Source organism: Podarcis gaigeae (genome assembly GCF_964106915.1).
Source record: "Podarcis gaigeae genome assembly, chromosome: 4".
Classification (NCBI taxonomy): Eukaryota; Metazoa; Chordata; class Lepidosauria; order Squamata; family Lacertidae; genus Podarcis; species Podarcis gaigeae.
This window is the reverse complement of record NC_139677.1, coordinates 101,908,143-101,930,471: the sequence shown is the minus strand read 5'-3', so window position 1 is coordinate 101,930,471 and position 22,329 is coordinate 101,908,143. Positions and strand designations below refer to the sequence as shown.

The following is a 22,329-nucleotide window of genomic DNA, read 5'->3' as shown; positions in this document are numbered from 1 at the left end:
GGGGTGTCAGAGACAGAGATTTTTGGTGAAGTTCATTGACTGGGAAAGGAACATCTTTTTGACAGATAGCTAAAGAAGAGAAACAAATTATCTCCAATGTTGCCTTTTGCATTTAAAAGAAACTAAAAACTCAAAAAGTGAAAGTAACTTTCTTTTGTTGGATTTGCTTTCAAAAAATCATAGAATCATAGAGTTGGAAGAGACCACAAGGGCCATCGAGTCCAACCCCCTGCCAAGCAGGAAACACCATCATAGCACTCCTGCCATATGGTTGTCAAAAAAAAAAGATGGATACAAATAGAAATTGTCTCCTCTAGAGGGAGTTTGTTAAATTGTTGCCGGAGTCGATCTGGGGATTTTCTAGCTGTAGTGATTATGATCCTGGGAACAGACTGTGACTTTGAACAAAAATGTGTTTGGAAGAAGCTTTGGTGCTTGCTTTTTGCAAGACAAGCGCCTTGTTGGAGCAGTTGCATGAGAAGATGGATTTGATGACTGTTGAGGTCAAAAATTTTGGACAAACAGTGAATATTTATACAGGAATTATCCAGGAGCCAACTCAAGAACCTGATTTGATAGAGCAAGTGCAAATGTAGAAGATAAGGGAGAAGGTTGCTGTTGAACTTCAAGCAATACAAATGGAGAAGCCCGAGGCCCTACAGGATCATAAGCCGTTGTTGAAGGTTGAATCTGGAGTGGGCTGGGGGGGGTGGAGTTGTGGGGACCCTTAAGTTTGGAGGGTCTTTGATATTTTCGAGTTGGAACATTCCCGAGACCTACTCTTCAATGAGAAAGGAAAGAAACTTAGAAAGAGATTAACAAAAGATAAGGTAAAGTACAAGTACAAACAAGAAGATCTGCAGAAGGGACATGGAAGAGACTTAAGAGCCTCGGACACAAGATTACCAGGTTGATGGACTAGAAGAAATGGACAATAAGGACTGACATAACCCAAGACCAGGAAAAAGAGACGCTGGATGAAAACTGGAAGAAAGTTTTTTAAGATTTATTTTGAGAATTAGTGTAAAATTAATGAATATTAGGAAAAACGTTGGAATGAAACTATTTGGCTTTAGTAGAAATGATATAAGGAGTTATGTATAAATATTAAGTCTTAAGCTTTAAGGTATTTTATGGTAAGATAAGGTTAAAATAAATTAAGGTAAATTGAATGACAGAATATAGCAGAGAAAGATGGAAGGACTTGTTGAGTTAATTAATAGGTTAGACTTTTGAGATAAATTACTTAATAAAAATTGAGGGTTATTAGGTGAAAATGTAAAGTTATAACATATTAAGATGAATTATCAAGATAAAAGCAAAAATGGAAAGGATTTGCTGAAATTACTAATTGAACTAGAATACAAAAAAGGGAGGTGTGAGGAGGTCAGGGAAACAAGTAAATGGAAAGGATGATGTGTTTTTAAATTGTTTCTACTTTTTTGTATTTTGTATTTTTTGTTTATTTTTTCTTTTTGTATTTCCTCTTTTTCCTATCTTTGTAACCTCTTTGAAACTTTAATAAATATTATTTAAAAAAAACAAAAAACAGAAGAATATCATCTGGGTGTATACAAGATGACATGGTGCAATGTAATGTGAAGTTGATTGCAAGGACTCGTCTAAAGGCTAGAATTCTAAGGAAAATGCAATTGTAATCTCTCAAGCAAAGTTGAAAGACTAAACCCATGTTAACTGCACAGTGGAACAATGGGACAGTATTATTTCGAGCGATGAGACCCAAATCTCTTTGCTTGGTTGTGGTGGCATGAAATACGCGAGGAGAAGATTCAGATAAGATTTACACCCTAAATGCATTACACTGACCGTGAAACACCCAGATAGCATGGTGATCTGGGGTTGTATGGCAGCAAAAGGTGTGGGTGGAATTTGCGTCATTAATGGGAATGTACCGTATTTTTCGTTCTATAGGATGCACATTTTCCCCTCCAAAAATTAAGGGGAAATGTGTGTGGGTACTATAGAGCGAATGCAGGCTGCGCCGCTAAGCCCAAAGCCAGAACAGGAAGACGGAGCACTGCGGAACGCTCCGTCTTGCTGCTCTAGCTTGGGGACGGCTGTGCGCACAGCCTCTCCAGGGCAGCGGGTTGCCTTCACCCCGCTGTCCTGCAGAAGCTAGCAAGGCTGTTCCCAAGCCAGAACAGCGAGGGCTTGGGGACGGCTCCGCGCAAAGCCTCTGCAGGGCAGCGGGCGCTGCGCTCCAAAGGCTTCAGGGATCTTTGAGGCTGGCGGTGGGGGAAAGCAGCGCTTCCCCCCACCGCCAGTCCCACAAGCTCTGGTGAGTGTACCTTGAACGCACCTTGTTTTAGAGGGGGAGAACAAGAAAAAAATATATCCCCTGTTCTCCCCCTCCTATGGTCCGGTGCGTCCTATGGAGCGAAAAATACGGTAAATGCCCCAAAATACATAAATGAAATACTTTAGTCCAAACTGAAGCGTTCCGCAGCTGATCTTTCCGCAGATATTGAAGCATTTATATATATTTTTATAAATATTTATTTATTTATTTATCTATTTCAACAGGACTCAGCTCCATGTCATGTTGCTGCTGTGTGCAAACGGTGCTTTCAAGATAATCCTATTCCACTGCCGGAATGGCCTGGGAATAGCCAAAACTTTAACCCAATTGGAAATCTATGGGGCCGACTAAAGAAACTTGTTAATCAAAGGCAACCCGGCAATAAAGCCCAATTAACAGAGGCAATAATTCAGTCTTGGTTTCACATTACAGTGGTACCTCGCAAGACGAATGCCTTGCAAGACGAAAAACGCGCAAGACGAAAGAGTTTTCCGTTTTTTAATTCGTTCCACAAGACGAATTTCCCTATGGGCTTGCTTCACAAAACGAAACATCTTGCGAGTTCTTGCGAGTTTGTTTCCTTTTTCTTAAAGCTGCTAAGCCGTTAATAGCTGCTAAGCCGCTAAGAGCCGTGCTTCGCAAGACGAAAAAACCGCAAGACAAAGAGACTCGCGGAACGGATTAATTTCGTCTTGCGAGGCACCACTGTATTAGAGCTGCAGAACGAAAAACTTGGTTCACTTCAAAGGAAGGCTTTGTAAGGCCGTAATTAAAGCTAAAAGTTACCAATGGTTACCAAAGCTTTCACGTTTTTTCTTTATGACTGCTGTTCCAATAAATACTCCTTCATTAAAGTCATTGCATTAAATTCTTCATTAAATTATGTTTCCATTGATTGCTATATAATTTTATTGTATTACGCAACATAAAAGTGGTGTTATGAGCCATCAAATCTCAGAAATGCACTTTTCACAAAATGTTTCCACAATTTTGGCCACTAGTAGAAGTTGTTCATTTTCAAGTTAATGTTCTTTTTATATGGAATCAGATTATTGTTTTTTATGTTTCATGATTATATACCGTATTTTTCGCCCCATAGGACGCACTTTTTCCCCTCCAAAAATGAAGGGGAAATGTGTGTGTGTCCTATGGGGCGAATGCAGGCTTTCGCTGAAGCCTGGAGAGCAAGAGGCATCGGTGCGCACCGACCCCTCTCGCTCTCCAGGCTTCAGGAAGCTGTCCGCAAGCCTTGCGCGCCCGGCAGGAGCTCCCGCCAGGCGCGCGAGGCTTGGGGCGGCAGCCTGTTGCCCGAAGCACGCGGAGCCCTCCGGAGGGTGCCCCGTGCTTCGGGCGAGTGTCTGCAAGCCTTGCACGCCCGGCAGGAGCTCCCGCCAGGCGCGCAAGGCTTGGGGTGGCATCTGTTGCCCGAAGCACGCGGAGCCCTCCGGAGGGTACCCCGTGCTTCGGGCGAGTGTCTGCAAGCCTTGCACGCCCGGCAGGAGCTCCCGCCAGGCGCGCAAGGCTTGGGGTGGCATCTGTTGCCCGAAGCACGCGGAGCCCTCCGGAGGGTACCCCGTGCTTCGGGCGAGTGTCTGCAAGCCTTGCGCGCCCGGCAGGAGCTCCCGCCAGGCGCGTGAGGCTTGGGGTGGCATCTGTTGCCCGAAGCACGCGGAGCCCTCCGGAGGGTACCCCGTGCTTCGGGCGAGTGTCTGCAAGCCTTGCACGCCCGGCAGGAGCTCCCGCCAGGCGCGCGAGGCTTGAGGCGGCAGCCTGTTGCCCGAAGCACGCGGAGCCCTCGGAGGGTGCCCCGTGCTTCGGGCGAGTGTCTGCAAGCCTTGCGCGCCCGGCAGGAGCTCCCGCCAGGCGCGTGAGGCTTGGGGCGGCAGCCTGTTACCCGAAGCACGCGGAGCCCTCCGGAGGGTGCCCCGTGCTTCGGGCGAGTGTCTGCAAGCCTTGCGCACCCGGCAGGAGGGCAGCCTGCCGCCCGAAGCACGCGGAGCCCTCCGGAGGGTGCCCCGTGCTTCGGGCAGGCGTGTGCAAGGCTTGGGGCGGCAGCCGCGGCTGGAGGGGGGAAATAATTTTTTTTTATTCATTCCCCACCCCAAAAAACGAGGTGCGTCCTATGGGCCGGTGCGTCCTATAGGACGAAAAATACGGTATGTGTTGGAAGCCAGAGTAGCTGGGGCAACCCAGCCAGATGGGCAGGGTAGAAATAAAAATTATTATTATTATTACTACAGTGGTACCTCGATTTAAGAACAGTTCTGTTCACGAAAAGATTAAGTTTGTAAACCGAGGTACCACTGTATTACTATTGCTATCATCCTCATCCTCATCACTGCTACTACTACCTGAGATTCCATAAGCCTAGCTCTTCTCTGGGATGGATTTTGTTTGGCCCAGTCATGGCATTCCCTCCATCTCCAATGTCAGTCCTTGTTATGGCTTGGTCTCTCCCACAAACGTGAGGCCACTCTGACTGTTAATAATTTCAGATTTATTGCTAAAACAACAAACTTGGACGGAGCTCCTCTACTCATCGTCCTCCCCACAAGATGGAGTTGCCCGGACTGAGCTCCTCCCCCTTCCCCAGAAAGGAAGCCCCCACCATCTCTTCCAGTATCTTAAAAATTGGCAGAGAATGCTTCCTGCATTCTAGCGTCTGACTCACTCCTGTAGCTCTCACACAGCTGTCTGTCACTCTCTCTCTCTTTTTCTTCTCCCCTTTGTTCAGAGCTCAGATGACAGTTCTTCTCCCCCTCCTCTCTGCCTTCCGCTGCTAACTCTCCTCTCCCTTGGCCTGCTTCTTCTCTTGCTGGCAGCACCTGAGCTTCACTGCCAGTCCTCTCTTTGGTCAACCCAAGATGACAGGAGCAAAAACAAAAACAGAAACCCTGAAGCTACTTATCTTTCCTGAAAATTATGAAGCTGACATTTTAGATGGCCTATGAAGTTCAGACCAGTCCTATTGTGGTAGAAAAAGGAATCATTGGAGGAAATTCTTCAAAGAAAAAACTGAAATTTACTATTTATTGTGGGGGTGTTAGGTTTCCAGGCGTTATAGGGGGCGCTGTTGAGCTCTGTGAAAATAAATGAGGTTGGGCCCATAGAGGTATTTTTTGAATTTCCAGGCAAATATGACGATCCCACAGGAGCCTTACCAAGAGAGGCTACGATCCCACGATTCTCCTCCATGACGTCCTTATGCAGAGCTCTTTGGTCAGGATCCAGCAACGCCCACTCCTCGTCCGTGAAACGAACAGCAATATCTTCAAAGCACACTGGACCCTAAAAGAAAAAGGGATATGTCCTCCTCTGAGACAGCAGAAATATGATCTGCTACACAATGCTCCGTTGTTTCCTTCCTGTACATTGTGGTGTTGTTTCAATACGATTGCTTTGCTGCACATTTTAATTATGGATGCTTATTTTAATCTGCATTTTAATTATGGGTATTCGTTTCTGCGCAAATAGGTGGTACTCCACCTTGTGTTTTCCAGGTCATTCTGCCTATGAAAGCATTCCAGTTTTCCCAATGGAAGGGTCCACTTTCTCCTCTCCTCCTGAGCTGTTCTGGGGAGCTCCCTCCCAATGCCCTAGAGCCAAATCCAAGGGGGTCATTGAGAGGGGAAAGAATGAGGGGCCGGCCCCTTGTTGTAGCGGATGGGGCTGGTTCGGTGAATCCAGGCCAGTATTTGTTCTCATTTTTCCAGTGCTTAGAAGACTATTTTAGCATTCAAAGATCAATATAGAAATAAAATAAGCTTGTCTTGGATGATCTAGCAGAGATTCCTGCATTGCAGGGGGTCTCCTGGCTCTGAGAGACGAGCAGGGAGGGTGGCTTCTGGCAAAAGGAGAGGGAGCCACCTGTGGCTCTTCCTTATCCTGACTCACCTCTGTCTCTTGACCTTCCTCTCCCATTCGCCTCCTTCCTCTTCTGCCTCTGATTCTGCACTGCATTCTGCCACAGAGTCTCCCAGCTCACAAAGCCCTGTTAGCCTTTCAGCTTCTGACACCTCCTCTTCCCAGGCTTCTCCCTCTTCCCGCTCATGCTTCCTCCACTTCCACTCCTTCGGCTCTCAGCAATCTTCCCTTCCTGGTTCCCCGGCTGCTTCCTCCCGCCATTCCTCTGTGCCCAACCAGTAAATGACATTGCTCCATCCCTCGGCCTCTGTCCCCACAAGGCAGCTTCCCCTGACCTGATCTTGTTCCACACCCGCTGCTTCCCTTCTGCCCCCATGAAAAGATGGATCAGGAAGTCTTGCTGGCATCCTTCTGTCACCTGAAAGAGAAAAAACATAAACAGGACGCCTGGAGTGCCTGCTTCTCTCAAAGGTGAAACAGGGCATCTCTAACTGCAGATGGGCCTTTGAGAAAGCCTTACCTGCTGAGAGCATTTGGACGTTTGTGCCCATTTCATATGTTAGTTGTGCAGAAATACATCTCCCCTCCTCTGGACCCTCCTTCCCAACTGTCTCCCCCCAAAAAGAACCCTCAGATGAGAAAAGAACCCTCAGATGAGTTGGAAAACCAACAGAATGAGACCAAATGGAGAAAAGCCTCCTTCCTCCTTACCCAGTGGCCTCTCTCTGGTGTCCAACGGAGGCCTCTCTGCCTCACAGGAATACAGGTCCTTTTCTGCAAAGAGATCCTTTCCCTGAAAAAGAAACAAGGATTCAAAACAGAGAATGGTGAGAAATATTAGACAGAGAATGAAAAAGACTTGAAGGGTGTGAGATCTCATTCCATGGATGCTTTCCCATGAAACGGATGGGCCATCAGCAGACCATTATGGGATGTTCTCTGTCCTGTTTGGAGCCCCTTGGGAGTATCCAGAGGAAAGTCTCTCTCACCTGCTTTCTCTCCTCTGCCTGACTCAGGAGGAAACCTTCGGCCAGGGCCACCGCCTGGGAACTGGTCTCCGCTCCGCATTCCCTCACCCAGCTCTCCATCTCCGGGGGAAGGACAGCCAGGAACTGCTCCAAGATCACCAGGTCCAGCATCTCAGCTTTCGTGTGCCTTTCCGGCTTCAGCCACTGGTGGCAAAAGTGGTAGAGTCGGCTGCAAACCTCTCGGGGTCCTTTGGCCTCCTGGCAGCAGAACTGCCTCAACTCCTGGCTCTGCACCTCTGAGCAGAGGGTGTCCTCCTCACCCAGGATCTTCTGCACTGGGTTTTCCCAGAATCTCCCACTGCTCGCAGTTTGGCTGCCATGGCCTCTTCCTGTTCCAGGGCCAGCTGAATCTTGTTCATCCATTTGTGCTCTTTGGTCTTCTGACAAGTGCTATCTGTCGTAATGAAAAGCTCTAGGAAATCCTACGAAGCAAATAAATTGTTCTGTTACAGAATTTGTAGAACGGTGGGGGGGGGGGATTGGTTCCCTGAGCAAGCATGGATGAGTCTTGCTGGGAACCAGGGCTGGACTGCACCGCATCCCAGACCATGAGCTATCTTTTTGAAAAGAAGGAGGAGGAAGAGGAGAAGAAATAAGTCTCTAGCCTTCTAGCAATGCAAAATGTGGAGGCAACTGAAGGGATTTCTGGGAGATTAATCTACCTGGTTCCTGCTGCCTTCCAGTCAATGCATGAAGTCAGAACCGACTGACAAGTCTGTACAGTGGTGCCTCGCAAGACGAATTCGTCCCGCAAGTTTTTTCGTCTTGCAAGTTTTTCGTCTTGCGAAGCACGGTTTCCCATAGGAATGCATTGAAAATCCATCAATGCGTTCCTATGGAAACCGCCTTCAGACCAGGTCTGGGGACAGTCTGTCCCCCAACCTCTTCTGAAGACTGGGGGGGAGGACAAGGGCTTTTCTTCCCATCCCCAGCATTTTAAAAAACCCCGGGACAGCAGAGGACTTCTCCGCTGTCCCGGGGTTTTCTAAAATGCTGGTGGGCGGCAGCGCTGCTGCCCACCAGCATTTTAAAATTGCCCTGGACAGCGGACTTCTCCGCTGTCCCGGGGCGATTTTAAAGCCCCCAGGAAGGCAGGCGGGGGGGAGCAAAGACTTTCCAGGACCTCTTCTGAAGGCCGGCGGGGGCGAAAGTCTTTGCTCCCCCCCGCCTGCCTTCAAAAGCCGTCCGGGATAGCGGGAAGCGCTTCCCTGCTATCCCGGACCGCTTTTAAAATGCTGGCGGTGGGGAGCAAAGCCTTTCGGCCCCCGACGGCCTTCCTGGACCTCTTCTGAAGGCCGGAGGGGGGGAAAAGGCTTTGCTCCCCACCACCAGCATTTAAAAGAGGTCCCCGGAGATTTCCCTATGGGCTTTCTTCTTGCGAAGCAAGCCCATAGGGAAATTTGTCTTGCGAAGCGCCTTGAAAAACGAAAAACCCTTTCGTCTTGCGGGTTTTCCGTCTTGCGAGGCATTCGTCTTGCGGGGCACCACTGTATCTTGTATCACAAGACTGTATCTTGTGAAAAATGGATGCTTGCCTCTAGTGAGGGTCCTCACCCGAGGTTCCTCCCCCCCCACCACTCCCCTGCTTCTGTCTCCTTTTCTTGCACTTGAACTCTCTGCCGCTCTCCAGACAGACTCCTGGGGTGGGGTCCCCTTTTTTTTGCTCTGAGGGCCAGGTATGTATCTGATCAACCCGCTGAGGGCAAAGTGGGCAGTGCCAAAGACATCTCCCTTGAAATTTAGGCGGGTAATTTATTATTATTATTATTATTATTATTATTATTATTATTATTATTATTTTGTTAGATAGCTTCACACACATACGCAGCCAATGATGCCAAGATCCTTGGAGGCTCGGTGAGTAGCAGCGCCCATTTCCAGCTGCTTTGCCAGCAACAATCCCTTTGGGACAGAGAGGATGTGGTCCTGGGATGCCATGCTCTGGGTGCGAGGGGATTGCTGCAGTGGCCTCCCTGGGGAGCTGCCCTTGGAGACGACTGGGAAACTGGTCCGCAATGCAGCAGCCAGACTATGGGCTGGGATCCCTCTCTTTGTTCCTGGCCTTTCTCTCTCACCTTTCCTTCCTCCCCCCCCCCCCGTTGTTCTGGGGGGGGGGCTAGTCCACCTCGTCGTCCAGCTTTGGAAAACCATTTGCACATGTTTCCTCTGTTGTGCAATGAGGCTGAGCGATGTCACAAAGAGTTAAATCCAAGGGACTCCTTTGTTTAAAGAAGGGAGATTTTTTCAGAAAGGGGGGGGGGCGGAGGGCCAGGTGAGTTTGGAATCCTCTGATCTCCAGGAAGGAGAGCGTGGCAGACCTGGCCCCTCCCGGATCAGGCCCCCCAGGCCTCCTCCCCTGCTGCAGCCCTGGGACCCCCCCCCCCGTCTCCCCACTGCACCCCCTGGGGGGAGAGAGGAGACTCACCAGATCCCAGGAGGGGACAGCGAGGCAGCCCTTGCAGGAGAGACCCCAAAGCAAGGCAAGGACTGGGGAGGGAGGGAGGGGCCTTGGCTCTGGAGGACCTGCCCCCTCTTGCTTCCTGGCCTCTCTAGGAAGGCAGCTCACTTCCCTTTAACCCTTGCCAAGCCGAGTCCCTGCAGCTCAGCCCTCTCTCAGATTTTTATTATTTCTTATGGATTTAGGGGGCAGCTGCCCCCCCCCGGCTATGCCCATGCCCAGATATCCTTTTGGGGGTGAGGCTCTTGGCTGGACTCTGAGCATCTCCCTCCCTTGGCCAGAAACCAGAGGAAGAACTTGCAGAGAAAAGGGATTTGCAGGAGGCAAGGAAGCTCCTCCTAGAATTCCGGAGTGGAGAGATAGGAGGGGATCCCAGGATCATCTAGTCCAACCCAAAGCAAGAGGGGGCCGGGTCTAGTTCCCTAAACAGGCAGCCCTGTTTATGGAAGCTTTCAATGTTTAATAAGTTATTGTATTTTAGTGTTTGATTGGAAGCCACCCATAGTGGCTGGCGAAACCCAGCCAGATGGGCGGGATATAAATATATTATCATTATTATTATTAGTTGATTAAATTGATCAGGTGAGTTTTCTCCTTTCAAAAGAGGCTAGGGAAATATGGGGAGCCCTAGAGCATCTGCTTGGCATGCAGAATGTCCCAGGGTCAACCCCTGACTTCTCCTGCCAGGGCTGGACGAAATCCCTGCCTGAAACTCTGGGCAGCTGCTGCCAGTCAGTGTAGACCAGGGGTCCTCAAACTATGTCCCACAGGCCGAATCCAGCCCCCCCAGGGTCGTGAATCTGGCCTGCACGGCCATTTCAGAACCCGCCAAGTGTCTGATGCTGAAAGCATGTCGCCGTCAGCTCAGTCAGTCCCCGCACTGCACTGAGGTAAACGCCACAGGCCAGGCGTGTTGGCGGCTCTACCAATGGAAGGCCAGGGGGTTTTGCCTGGGGACGGGGAAGTGTTGTCTTTTGGCTTGAAGGGCAAAGTTGAGGTTGGCGGAGGAAGGCAGCCTTGGGCCAATTCGGTTTCGTTACATAGACGTTTACTTTAAAGGTGGGAGAAGGAAGTATAGTCCTATTTTTGTGCATGGAGCAGCGGTATTTCCACCCATGTGCTTTACATGCTCTGAAAGCTGGGATCTGTTTTGATATTTAGATTTTTAAAGGGTGGAATGGAACCGGATATTGGCCACCTTGTTAGCCTGGGGCAGGGGTCAGCAACCTTTTTCAGCCATGGGCCAGTCCACCATCCCTCAGACCATGTGGGGGGCCAGACTATATTTTTTGGGGGGGATAAACGAATTCTTATGCCCCACAAATAACCCAGAGAGGCATTTTAAATAAAAGGACACATTCTACTCATCTAAAAACAGAATGATTCCCGAATTGTCCGCGAGCCGGATTGAGAAGGCGATTGGGCCGGATCCAGCCCCAAGGCCTTAGTTTGCCTACCCATTAGCCTGGGGAGCTACATTCTGTTTGAAGGAGACCAGGATTAGCCCCCAAGAGGATTTCTGGAATAATGCCTTATTTCGCTCTCATGGGCTCCATCCGTTATACATATTCTAAGTAATATAAATGAATACAATGTTGTAATTCAACATATTTTAACAAATTAACAAACCTGTGTATGGATCAAGTTTGTTTTACATTTGTTGTTTTAAAGGGGTCACTTAAAGAAGAAAACCTTACAGCTGCAGATTCCTGTCACCTGTAGCTAAAATCAATGCTGCGCCTGTCTATATACATTGTAAGAGTTGTTGTTCACTGAAGAAACCACTGTGTTAAAAGTTCTATTATCTTGATACTTCATATATGGCATGTACTTTTATAGCACAATTCTTTATATAATTTTAAATTATTAAATGATCTAGTGGTCGATCCACAACTCTGGTCACTGCTCAGTGAGAAAAGCTCAAGACCTCTGGGCAAAGACAATGGGTAGATCACTGGCAGGATTTTTATTACTGGGAGTAGATCTCAGTCTCCTCGAAGTTCTGGCATTGTGGCCATTTCAAGGTACCAGCACAACTTAATTGCCACTCACCTTTTGTTGATATTAACTCATTTTCCAGTATTTTGCTATTAACATCCTAGCCGCTGTTGTCGTGTAAAGAAACACTCTTTGATATTCTAAGAATAAGCATACCAAATGAAAATAAAAGAGTGTTTCTTTACACAACAACAGCGGCTAGGATGTTAATAGCAAAATACTGGAAAATGAGTTTGTTATTTGATATTCTAACAATAAGCATACAAAATGAAAATAAAAGAGGAAAGCTATGGTTTTCTTTAAAATAAATAGCTTTTATTTTACTTTACTTTACTTTATTTTATTTTCCCTTTGGGGACATGTCCACCACATGTGGAATAAGGTTCCCTCATTTTGTCTGCATCTCCAACATTTACCGCTGATATTTATTTATTTTGACTGATTTGGTCAAGTACCATCTAAAAATCAGATAGCACGTGGTGAATTTTATGTCTTTTCCCATAATTTCCCCCATTTTTCATCTTGATTGGATAGCCACAATCGTGTGCCCATTTCACCATCACCTCCTTCACCTCCTAGTCTTTAAGGTTCCTGTCTAGTAACAATCTGTGTTGTTTTGATAATATCTTTGTATTGTTTAATATTTAATAATAACTTTTTAAAAAATCTGCTATCTTTGAATCAAGTCCATTTATTTTTTATCCGGAAAAAAATGTTTAACTGGTAATCTATCTTTTTTACTTTTGTTTTCTATTTATATTTTTACTTTTTTTGTATTTTTAGCATATAATAACAGTAGTAAATACCGGCATATGGAAATGTGATCATAATATTGAAATGAATAAAATGCTTAACTGGCTAAGATAATAATAGTGAAATGAATAAAATGCTTGGAACTTCCCAAGAAAACTCAAGGAGATTCTCCCCTTTTGGGCTTTTACCTCTTCTCTTTATAACTGTGTCTTTAAGTCGCAAAAGTCCTGCCACCACCACCCCGCTTACAACAAAAGACACCAGAGTGGCCCCAGCTATCTCTTTCCAAAGCATATAGACTGACGGGGGGGGGGGGGGGCGACAAAGGGGGGAAAGTTGAATTGCAAGCACATTCTCTCACCTTTTAAACCTCAAGACTCTGTGCCGCAGGAATGAAAAGATATGTAAAAGATCACAATTGCCTCAAGATAGGCAATTGATATTTAATTAGTATGTGGTGTATTGTGTGATATTATGTAGGAATGCTAACATGTGTCTGACAGTATGCTATTTCCATAAAGGGGGGGGGACCCAAATTTTGTCTATAGTTGCTATTATGCTCAATGTATAGTGTCTTATGGCCTACACCCCAATGGAGGATTCTCATGCATTTTAAGCTTTCAAATAGATCAGGCTATTGTGTAGTCCAGTATTGAGATTAGATGAATTTAAGTGGTTAAAATGAATGTTCTGCCAAAAATGCTATTCCTCTTTCAATCAGTCCCAGTAATTGTGAAAGATGAATGTTTCAAAAAATGGCAGAAAGAAATTTCCAAGTTTAGTGGGCGGGGGGGGGGGGGGGCAAAAGGCCAAGGATAAAACACAAGATGCTTACAGACATAAAAGACAGAGCTAGTTTTGCCCTCCCAGACCTTTCATTATATTATGAAGCTGCATGCCTGGTATGGATTAGGGACTGGGTGAAGTTGGAAAAGCAAGAAGCATTAGAATTGGAAGGACACGACAAAAGATTTGGCTGGCACGCATATTTATGGCATGGGAAAGCAAAAGTACATAAAAGTTTTTATAACCATATAATTAGGTAATCACTAATGAGCATATGGAAGAGATACAGTGGTACCTCAGGTTAAGTACTTAATTCGTTCTGGAGGTCTGTTCTTAACCTGAAGCATCACTTTAGGTAATGGGGCCTCCTGCTGCCGCTGCGCTGCAGGAGCCCAATTTCTGTTCTTATCCTGAAGCAAAGTTCTTAACCTGATGCACTATTTCTGGGTTAGCGGAGTGTGTAACCTGAAGCGTATGTAACCCGAGGTACCACTGTATAAAGATATATAAGAACAGAAGACCCCTTGGTGGCTTTCACCACATGAAGCTTTACTGCTCAAACCACTTGAAAAGAAAGGAAAGTGGCTTACGTATGCTGACTTGTTAAAGGATGAAGAAGGAAAATGGAAACAAAGAGATAACGAGGAAATAAAAGATCATTTTCAGAGTTGGTTACGCTATCGGCAACAACATGAAATATACAAAGAAGAGAATTAGAAAGGATATAGCTACACGACATCTAGATTTCAAAAGGAAGTCATAGAAGGGAAAGGTAAGTTGCTGAAAGGTGCATATAGTATTCTGCTAGAATGGGAAACAAAAGATGAAGAGGTGAAATCAGTCATGATTAAATGGGCACAAGATATAGGTCATAATGTTTGTAGATTCGGAAAGATTGTGGAAAACTGATTTAAAATTTAAAGACTGCTGTTTGCTGAAAGAAAATTACATTAAAATGATGTATAGATGGTATATATCACGAGTGCAGATAGGAAGAATGTATAAAACCGGCTCCAATATATGTTGGAAGTATAAGGAAAAAGAAGGGACTTTTTACCATATGTGGTGTGATTCTAATAAAATTTAAAAATTCAACACTGACCACTTGTCGCCCACCTCTGGAAATGGAACACATTATTTTCAAATCACACTTTGAATCCATCATGGACAAGAGAGGAAACAGAAAGCAAACAGCACTGCATCTCTGGAATGACATAGGCCTCAATCTCCACCTGTAAAAAAGAACAATAAATAGAGCCAGACATAGTTAGTTGGTGCTTGGAACCATCTGCAAGAGTTACACTTCTTCCACTTTTCACAGCCTTGCAGTTCCACAAAAAACACTAGATGGTGATGGCATGAGGTGGTGACTAGCTCCACTGTCAATCACCCAGCTCAGCCCGTGGCCCTGGTCGCAGTTTTTACATCTTTTTGCCTGCAATGCCTATAATGGCAGCAACTTTTTAAAAAAGTAATATTTTGAGCCCGTAGTTCAATTTCCCAGCAGCTCCCCTTGCCCATGAGAACACTTCTAGCATTTCAAATCCTCTCCCTGTGGCATTGTTCAGCAATGGGGAAAGTGACCTCTTCACACCAGATGTCCATTTGGTATGGCCCTTTCCAGGTTTTTTCTTGCCCCTTGTGTTTGTCTTTCATTTGTTCTCCTATGTGTGTTGCCAGTAGAAGCTACAATTCTGTGGGTACTCTAGGTGGCGCAGAAAGTTGGCAGCTATTCCCTACACCCACAGTTCTCAGGATAGTTACAACATAAAAAAACAAAATTAAAACACAAAACACCACATTTTAAAAGGGCATTAAATGTCAATCAACCAAAGGACTGGTTTAAAAAGTGTGGATTTGCCTGGCTCCTAAATATTTATAATGGTTTTTCCAACCTTTGTATGGATTCTTTGATGGGAAGTGAGATTCTGACTGTGACTGAAGCTCTTTCCACATTCCACACACTGATATGGTTTCTCCCCTGTATGAATTCTTTGATGTAAAGTGAGACTGTAGCTGTTACTGAAGCTCTTTCCACATTCCACACACTGATAGGGTTTCTCCCCTGTATGAATTCTTTCATGGGAAGTGAGATCGGAGCTCTTCCTGAAGCTCTTTCCACATTTCACACACTGATAGGGTTTCTCCCCTGTATGAATTCTTTGATGGGAAGTGAGAGAGGAGCTATAAGTGAAGCTCCTTCCACATTTCACACACTGATAGGGTTTCTCCCCTGTATGAATTCTTTGATGGGAAGTGAGAGAGGAGCTATAAGTGAAGCTCTTTCCACATTCCACACACTGATAGGGTTTCTCCCCTGTATGAATTCTTTGATGGGAAGTGAGAGAGGAGCTATAAGTGAAGCTCTTTCCACATTCCACACACTGATAGGGTTTCTCCCCTGTATGAATTCTTTCATGGGAAGTGAGATTCTGACTGTGACTGAAGCTCTTTCCACATTCCACACACTGATAGAGTTTCGCTCCTGTATGAATTCTTTGATGGGAAGTGAGAGAGGAGCTCTTCCTGAAGCTCCTTCCACATTTCACACACTGATAGGGTTTCTCCCCTGTATGAATTTGCTTATGGGAAGTGAGATCGGAGCTATCAGTGAAGCTCTTTCCACATTCCACACACTGATAGGGTTTTGCTCCTGTATGAATTCTTTGATGGGAAGTGAGAGAGGAGCTCTTCCTGAAGCTCTTTCCACATTCCACACACTGATAGGGTTTCTCCCCTGTATGAATTCTTTGATGGGAAGTGAGATGGGTGCTCTGACTGAAGCTCTTTCCACATTCCACACACTGATAGGGTTTCTCCCCTGTATGAATTCGCTTATGGGAGGTGAGACTGGAGCTGTGACTGAAGCTCTTTCCACATTCTACACACTGATAGGGTTTTTCCCCTGTATGAATTCTCTGATGGGAAGTGAGATTGGAGTTATTCTTCAAGCTCTTTCCACATACTACACACGGATAGGGATTCTCTCCTGTATGAATTCTCTTATGGGAAGTGAGATCGTGGCTGATTCTGAAGCTCTTTCCACATTCCACACACTGATAGGGTTTCTCCCCTGTATGAATTCTTTGATGGGAAGTGAGATGGGACTTCTGACTGAAGCTCTTTCCACATTCCACACACTGATAGGGTTTCTCCCCTGTATGAATTCTTTGATGGGTAGTGAGTTTGGAGCTGTGACTGAAGCTTTTTCCACATTCCATGCACTGATAGAGTTTCTTTCCAATGAGATTTTGTTGATGGGAAGTGCAATGGGAGCTCTGACTGCACCTTTTTCCACACTCCAAATTTTTACGTGGCTTGTCCTCTCTGGGGATTTTGTCATGGTCACTTTTGTTCTCGATTTCCATTTCATCACAATCTGCAATGGAGACAAAAAGGGGTTAGAGCCTCAGGAACAAATGGAGAAGAACTGAAGGGTGTGTGTTCATTACCTGTTGTTTGTCATTAACCAACATATTAATTATGAGATTCTGATGTGTTGTTGACTGTTGCTTTGTTTGATATACAGTAGTGGTCAAAATTATGGAAGCTTTTTTGAAAAAAATGTATTTCAGATGTTTGATGGCTCATAACACCACTTCTTTTGGAGTGATATCATAACATTATATATCAATGGGAAAATAATTTAATCAAGAATGCAATTCAACAAAGTTCATTTAATTATGTTATAGCCAAGTAACCAGAGAAAGGAAGCACTATTTGCTTAGGTTGTAAAACATTATAAAATTATAGTAATAGCACAAAAAGTTGACTGGTCACCCAGAAAGAGATGTAAAATTGTAGTATTAAGTGAACAAGTCAACCGTTATGAAGAAATTAGATGAAAGATTGGGAAAAACGTAACCAAAGATGGCCTTTCTATATTTTTGAAGAGGTATAAGGAGACTATACCTATAAAATCACTATAAAATCAGACTGGTAAAGGCAGGAAAAGGTGCACAAAGGCAGATAATGATCAAAGAATGGAGAGACTGTCCCTACATGACAGAAGAAAATCATATGGGTGTATACAAGATGAAATGGAGAAATGTGCTGTGAAGTTGAGTGCTAGGACTGGTCTAAATGTTAGAATTCTAAGGAAAAAGCCATTGTTATCTCTCAAGCAAAGCTTGAAAAGATTAAACCCATGTTAACTGGACAGCGGAACAATGGGACAGTGTTATTTGGAGCATTGAGACCCAAATCTCCTTGCTTGGTAGTGATGGCATGAAATACGCGAGGAGAAGAATCAGAGATTTACATCCTACTTGTATTACATCGACTGTGAAACACGCAGATAGTGTGATGATCTGGGGTTGCGTGGCAGCAAAAGGTGTGGGCAGAACGTGCGTCATTAATGGGAATGTAAAACGCATGACCATAAAGAAGGCTGATCGCCGAAGAATTGATGCTTTTGAATTCTGGTGCTGGAGGAGACTCTTGAGAGTTCCATGGACTGCAAGAAGATCAAACCTCTCCATTCTGAAGGAAATCAGCCCTGAGTGCTCACTGGAAGGACAGATCCTGAAGCTGAGGTTCAAATACTTTGGCCACCTCATGAGAAGAGAAGACTCTCTGGAAAAGTCCCTGATGTTGGGAAAGATGGAGGGCACAAGGAGAAGGGAACGACAGAGGACGAGATGGTTGGACAGTTCTCGAAGCTATGAGCATGATTTTTACCAAACTGCGAGAGGCAGTGGAAGACAGGAGTGGCTGGCATGCTCTGGTCCATGGGGTCACGAAGAGTCGGACACAACAACTAATAATAATAATAATAATAATAATAATAATAATAATAATAATAATTTATTATTTATACCCCGCCCATCTGGGCGGCTTCCAACTGAATATTAAAAACAGTACAGCATCAGACATTAAAAACTTCCCTAAAGAGGGCTGCCTTCAGTTGTCTTTTAAAAGTAAAATAGTTGTTTATTGCCTTGACATCTGCTGGGAGGGCGTTCCACAGCGCAGGCGCCACTACCAAGAAGACCCTCTGCCTGGTTCCCTGTAACCTTACTTCTCGCAATGAGGAAACCGCCAGATGGCCCTCGGCGCTGGATCTTAGTTTCCGGGCTGAACGATGGGGCTGGAGACGCTCCTTCAGGTATACAGGACTAAGGCCGTTTAGGGCTTTAAAGGTCAGCACCAACACTTTGAATTGTGCTTGGAAACGTACTGGGAGCGAATGCAGATCTCTCAGAAACGGTGTTATGTGGTCCCGGCGGCCACTCCCAGTCACCAGTCTAGCTGCCGCATTCTGAATTAATTGCAGTTTCCGGGTCACCTTCAAAGGTAGCCCCACGTAGAGCACGTTGCAGTAGTCCAAGCGGGAGATAACTAGAGCATGCACCACTCTGGTGAGACAATCTACGGGCAGGTAGGGTCTTAGCCTGCGTACCAGGTGGAGCTAGTAGACAGCTGCCCTGGACACAGAATTAACATGTGCCTCCATGGACAGCTGTGAGTCCAAAATGACTCCCAGGCTGCGCACCTGGTCCTTCAGGGGCACAGTTACCCCATTCAGGACCAGGGAATCCCCCACACCCGCCCGCCCCATCCCCCCAAAACAGTACTTCTGTCTTGTCAGGATTCAATCTCAATCTGTTAGCCGCCATCCATCCTCCAACAGCCTCCAGGCACTCAACACAGGACCTTCACCGCCTTCACTGGTTCCGATTTAAAGGAGAGGTAGAGCTGTGTGTCATCCGCATACTGATGAACACCCAGCCCAAACCCCCTGATGATCTCTCCCACCGGCTTCATATAGATATTAAAAAGCATGGGGGAGAGGACGGAACCCTGAGGCACCCCACAAGTGAGAGCCCAGGGGTTTGAACACTCATCCCCCACCACCACTTTCTGGACACAGCCCAGGAGAAAGGAGCGGAACCACTGTATGACAGTGCACCCAGTTCCCAGCCCCTCAAGACGGTCCAGAAGGATGTTATGGTCGATGGTGTCAAAGGCCGCTGAGAAATCCAGCAAAACTAGGAAACAGCTCTCACCTTTGTCCCTAGCCCGCCGGAGATCATCAACCAGCGCGACCAAGGCAGTTTCAGTCCCATGGTGAGGCTGGAATCCCGATTGGAAGGGATCCAAATGGTCCGTTTCCTCCAGGCGTGCTTGGAGTTATTCAGCAACCACCCGCTCAATCACCTTGCCCAAGAATGGTAAATTTGAGACTGGGCGATAGTTAGCCAAATTGGCTGGGTCTAAAGATGTTTTTTTAAGAAGCGGTTTAATGACCGCCTCTTTCAGCAGGTCTGGGAAGGCTCCCTCACAGAGGGAAGCATTCACCACCCCGCAGAGCCCATTGCCCAGCCCTTCCCGGCTCGCTTTTATCAGCCAGGATGGGCAAGGATCAAGGAGAGAGGTGGTCGGTTTCACTTGTCCAAGCAGCCTCTCCACATCCTCGGAGGTAACAGATTGGAATTGATCCCATGTAATAGGACTAGACAGAACTCTAGCACTCTCCCACCCTGGCCCTGCTCCCACAATGGAGTCTACCTCCTTCTGAATCTGAGCGACTTTATCTTTAAAAAACTTTGCAAAAGCATTGCAGGAGATCTTGGGGTCCCTACCAGGCCCCAGTGGTGCAGGTGGTTCCGATAGATTGCGAACCACCTGAAAAAGTCTCCTGTTGCTGTTTTCTGCAGATGCAATGGAGGCGGCGAAGAATGCCCTCTTTGCCGTCGCCATTGCCACTTGGTAGGCTTGACGTTGAGCTCTAGCCCGTGTCCGGTCTGATTCAGAATGAGTTTTCCGCCACCGGCGCTCTAGCCATCTCAACGATTGTTTCATCACCCTCAGCTCCGGGGAAAACCACGGGGCTGTCCAGGCTAAACGACTAAACAACAACAAAACGCATCAATGAAATACTTGAGCCCAAACTGAAGCGTTCCGCAGGTGATCTTTACCCAGATACTGAAGCATTTATATTTGTTTGTTTGTTTGTTTTCTATTTCAACAAGATTCAGCTCCATGTCATGTTGCTGCTGTGTGCAAAAGGTGCTTTCAAGATAATCTTATTTCACTGCCGGAATGGCCTGGGAATAGCCCAAACATTAACCCAATCAGAAATCTATAGAGCCGATTAAAGAAACTTGTTAGTCAGAAGCAACCCAGCAATGAAGCCCAATTAACAGAGGCAATAATTCAGTCTTGGTTTGGCATTCTTACAGCTGCAGAACTAAAAACTTGGTTCACTTTATGGGAAGGCATTGTAAGGCCGTAATGAAAGCTAAAGGTTACCAATGGTTACCAAAGGTTTCACGTTTTTTCTTTATGACTGCTGTTCTAATAAATACTCCTTCATAAAATCCATTGCATTACATTCTTCATTAAATTGTCTTTCCATTGCTCTATAATTTTATGGTATTACTCCACACAAAAGTGGTGTTATGAGACATCAAATCTCAGAAATACACGTTTCACAAAAGATTTACACAAGTTTGGCCTCTAGTATAAGTTGTTAATTTTAAAGTTAATGTTCTTTTTAAAGGGATTCAGATTATTATTATTTATGTTTCATGATTATATATGTGTTGTGCCGCTCAAAGTGGCTGAGGCAACCCAGCCAGATGGGCAGGATAGAAATAAAAATTACTATTATTATCACAGTGGTACCTCGATTTAAGAACAGTCCTGTTCCGGAAAAGATTAAGTTTGCAAACCTAGGTACCACTATATTACTCTTGTTATTATTATTGTTGTTGTTGTTAAGTTTGTAAACCGAGGTACCACTGTATTACTATTACTATCATCATCATCATCATCATCATCCTCCTCATCACTGCTACTACTACCTGAGATTCCATAAGCCTAACTCTTCTCTGGGATGGATTTTGTTTGGCCCAGTCATGGCATCCCCTCCATCTCCAATGTCCGTCGTCTCTTTGGTCAACCCAAGACTGACAGGAGCAAAACCAGAAAACCTGAAGCTACTTATCTTTCCTAACAATTCTGAAGCTGACATTGAAGATGGCCTGGGAAGTTCAGACCAGCCCAATCCTGGTAGAAAAAGGAATAATTCGAGAAGGATTGTTCAAAGAAAAAACTTTAATTTGCTCTTTATTGTGGGGGTGTTAGGTTCCCAGGTGTTATAGGGGGCGCTGTTGAGCTCTGTGAAAATAGATGAGGTTGGTCCCATTGAGGTAGTTTTTGAATTTCCAGGCAGATATGACGATCCCACAGGGAGCCTTACCAAGAGAGGCCACGATCCCACGATTCTCCTCCATGACATCCTTATGCAGAGCTCTCTGGTCAGGATCCAGCAACGCCCACTCCTCGTCCGTGAAACGAACAGCGACATCTTCAAAGCACACTGGACCCTAAAAGAAAAAGGGAAATGTCCTCCTCTGAGACAGCAGAAATATGATCTGCTACACAATGCTCTGTTGTTTCCTTCCTGTACATTATGGTGTTGTTTCAATAGGGTTGCTTTGCTGCACATTTCAAATATGGATGCTTATTTTATACTGCGTTTTAATTATGGGTATTTGTCTCTGTGCAAATACGTGGTTCTCCACTTTGTGTTTTCCAGGTCATTCTGCCTACGCAAGCATTCCAGTTTCCCCAATGGAAGGGTCCACTTTCTCCTTTCCTCATGAGCTGTTCTGCGGAGTTCCCTCCCAATGCCCTAGAGCCAAATTCAAGGGGTTCATGGGGGCATGGAGGGGGGAGCAATGGGGGGCAGGCCCCATTTTGCAGCCGATGGGGCTGGTTAGGTGAATCCAGGCCACGATTTGTTCACATTTGTCCACCACTTAGAAACCAATTTTAGCATTCATTGATGAATCTTGTATAAAGTTACCAGATTTCTTTCAATGAATCCGGGGACACTAAGAATGAATGAATGAATGAATGAATGAATGAATGAATGAATAAATAAATACTACATGTTGATGCTGCAGCGATGGAGGCGGCAGAGGGGCGGCCACCACCTTCAACCGCCACGGTTCCCCTTCCTCCAAGGCTTCTATCTCTTTTCTCCATGAGCCTGGGTAGCCCCTGAGTTGTTGGTTCTTCGGTGGTGGGGGGGGGGGAAGTGTTGTGCGGTGGGTCAGGCATGGAAGGCGAAGAAGGAAGGCCAAGAGCAGCGGCAAGGCTCGGGCAGCGCG

The 22,329-nt window shown here is 45.9% G+C and overlaps 1 protein-coding gene and 1 long non-coding RNA gene across 2 annotated transcripts in view; one reads left to right on the top strand and one right to left on the bottom strand.

The window, feature by feature from the left end:
* Positions 1 to 22,329, top strand: part of LOC310843952 — a 197,690-nt gene that overhangs the window by 111,288 nt on the left and 64,073 nt on the right. The gene's annotated exons all lie outside the window — the stretch shown is intronic.
* The window catches only part of LOC310843286 (uncharacterized protein), a 102,011-nt gene that overhangs the window by 34,588 nt on the left and 45,094 nt on the right, over positions 1 to 22,329 (bottom strand). Inside the window, exon 4 of the mRNA XM_083736365.1 lies at positions 6,520 to 6,602. Coding sequence (XP_083592491.1) covers positions 6,520 to 6,602 — 83 coding nt within the window. The remainder of the gene's footprint in view (positions 1 to 6,519; positions 6,603 to 22,329) is intronic.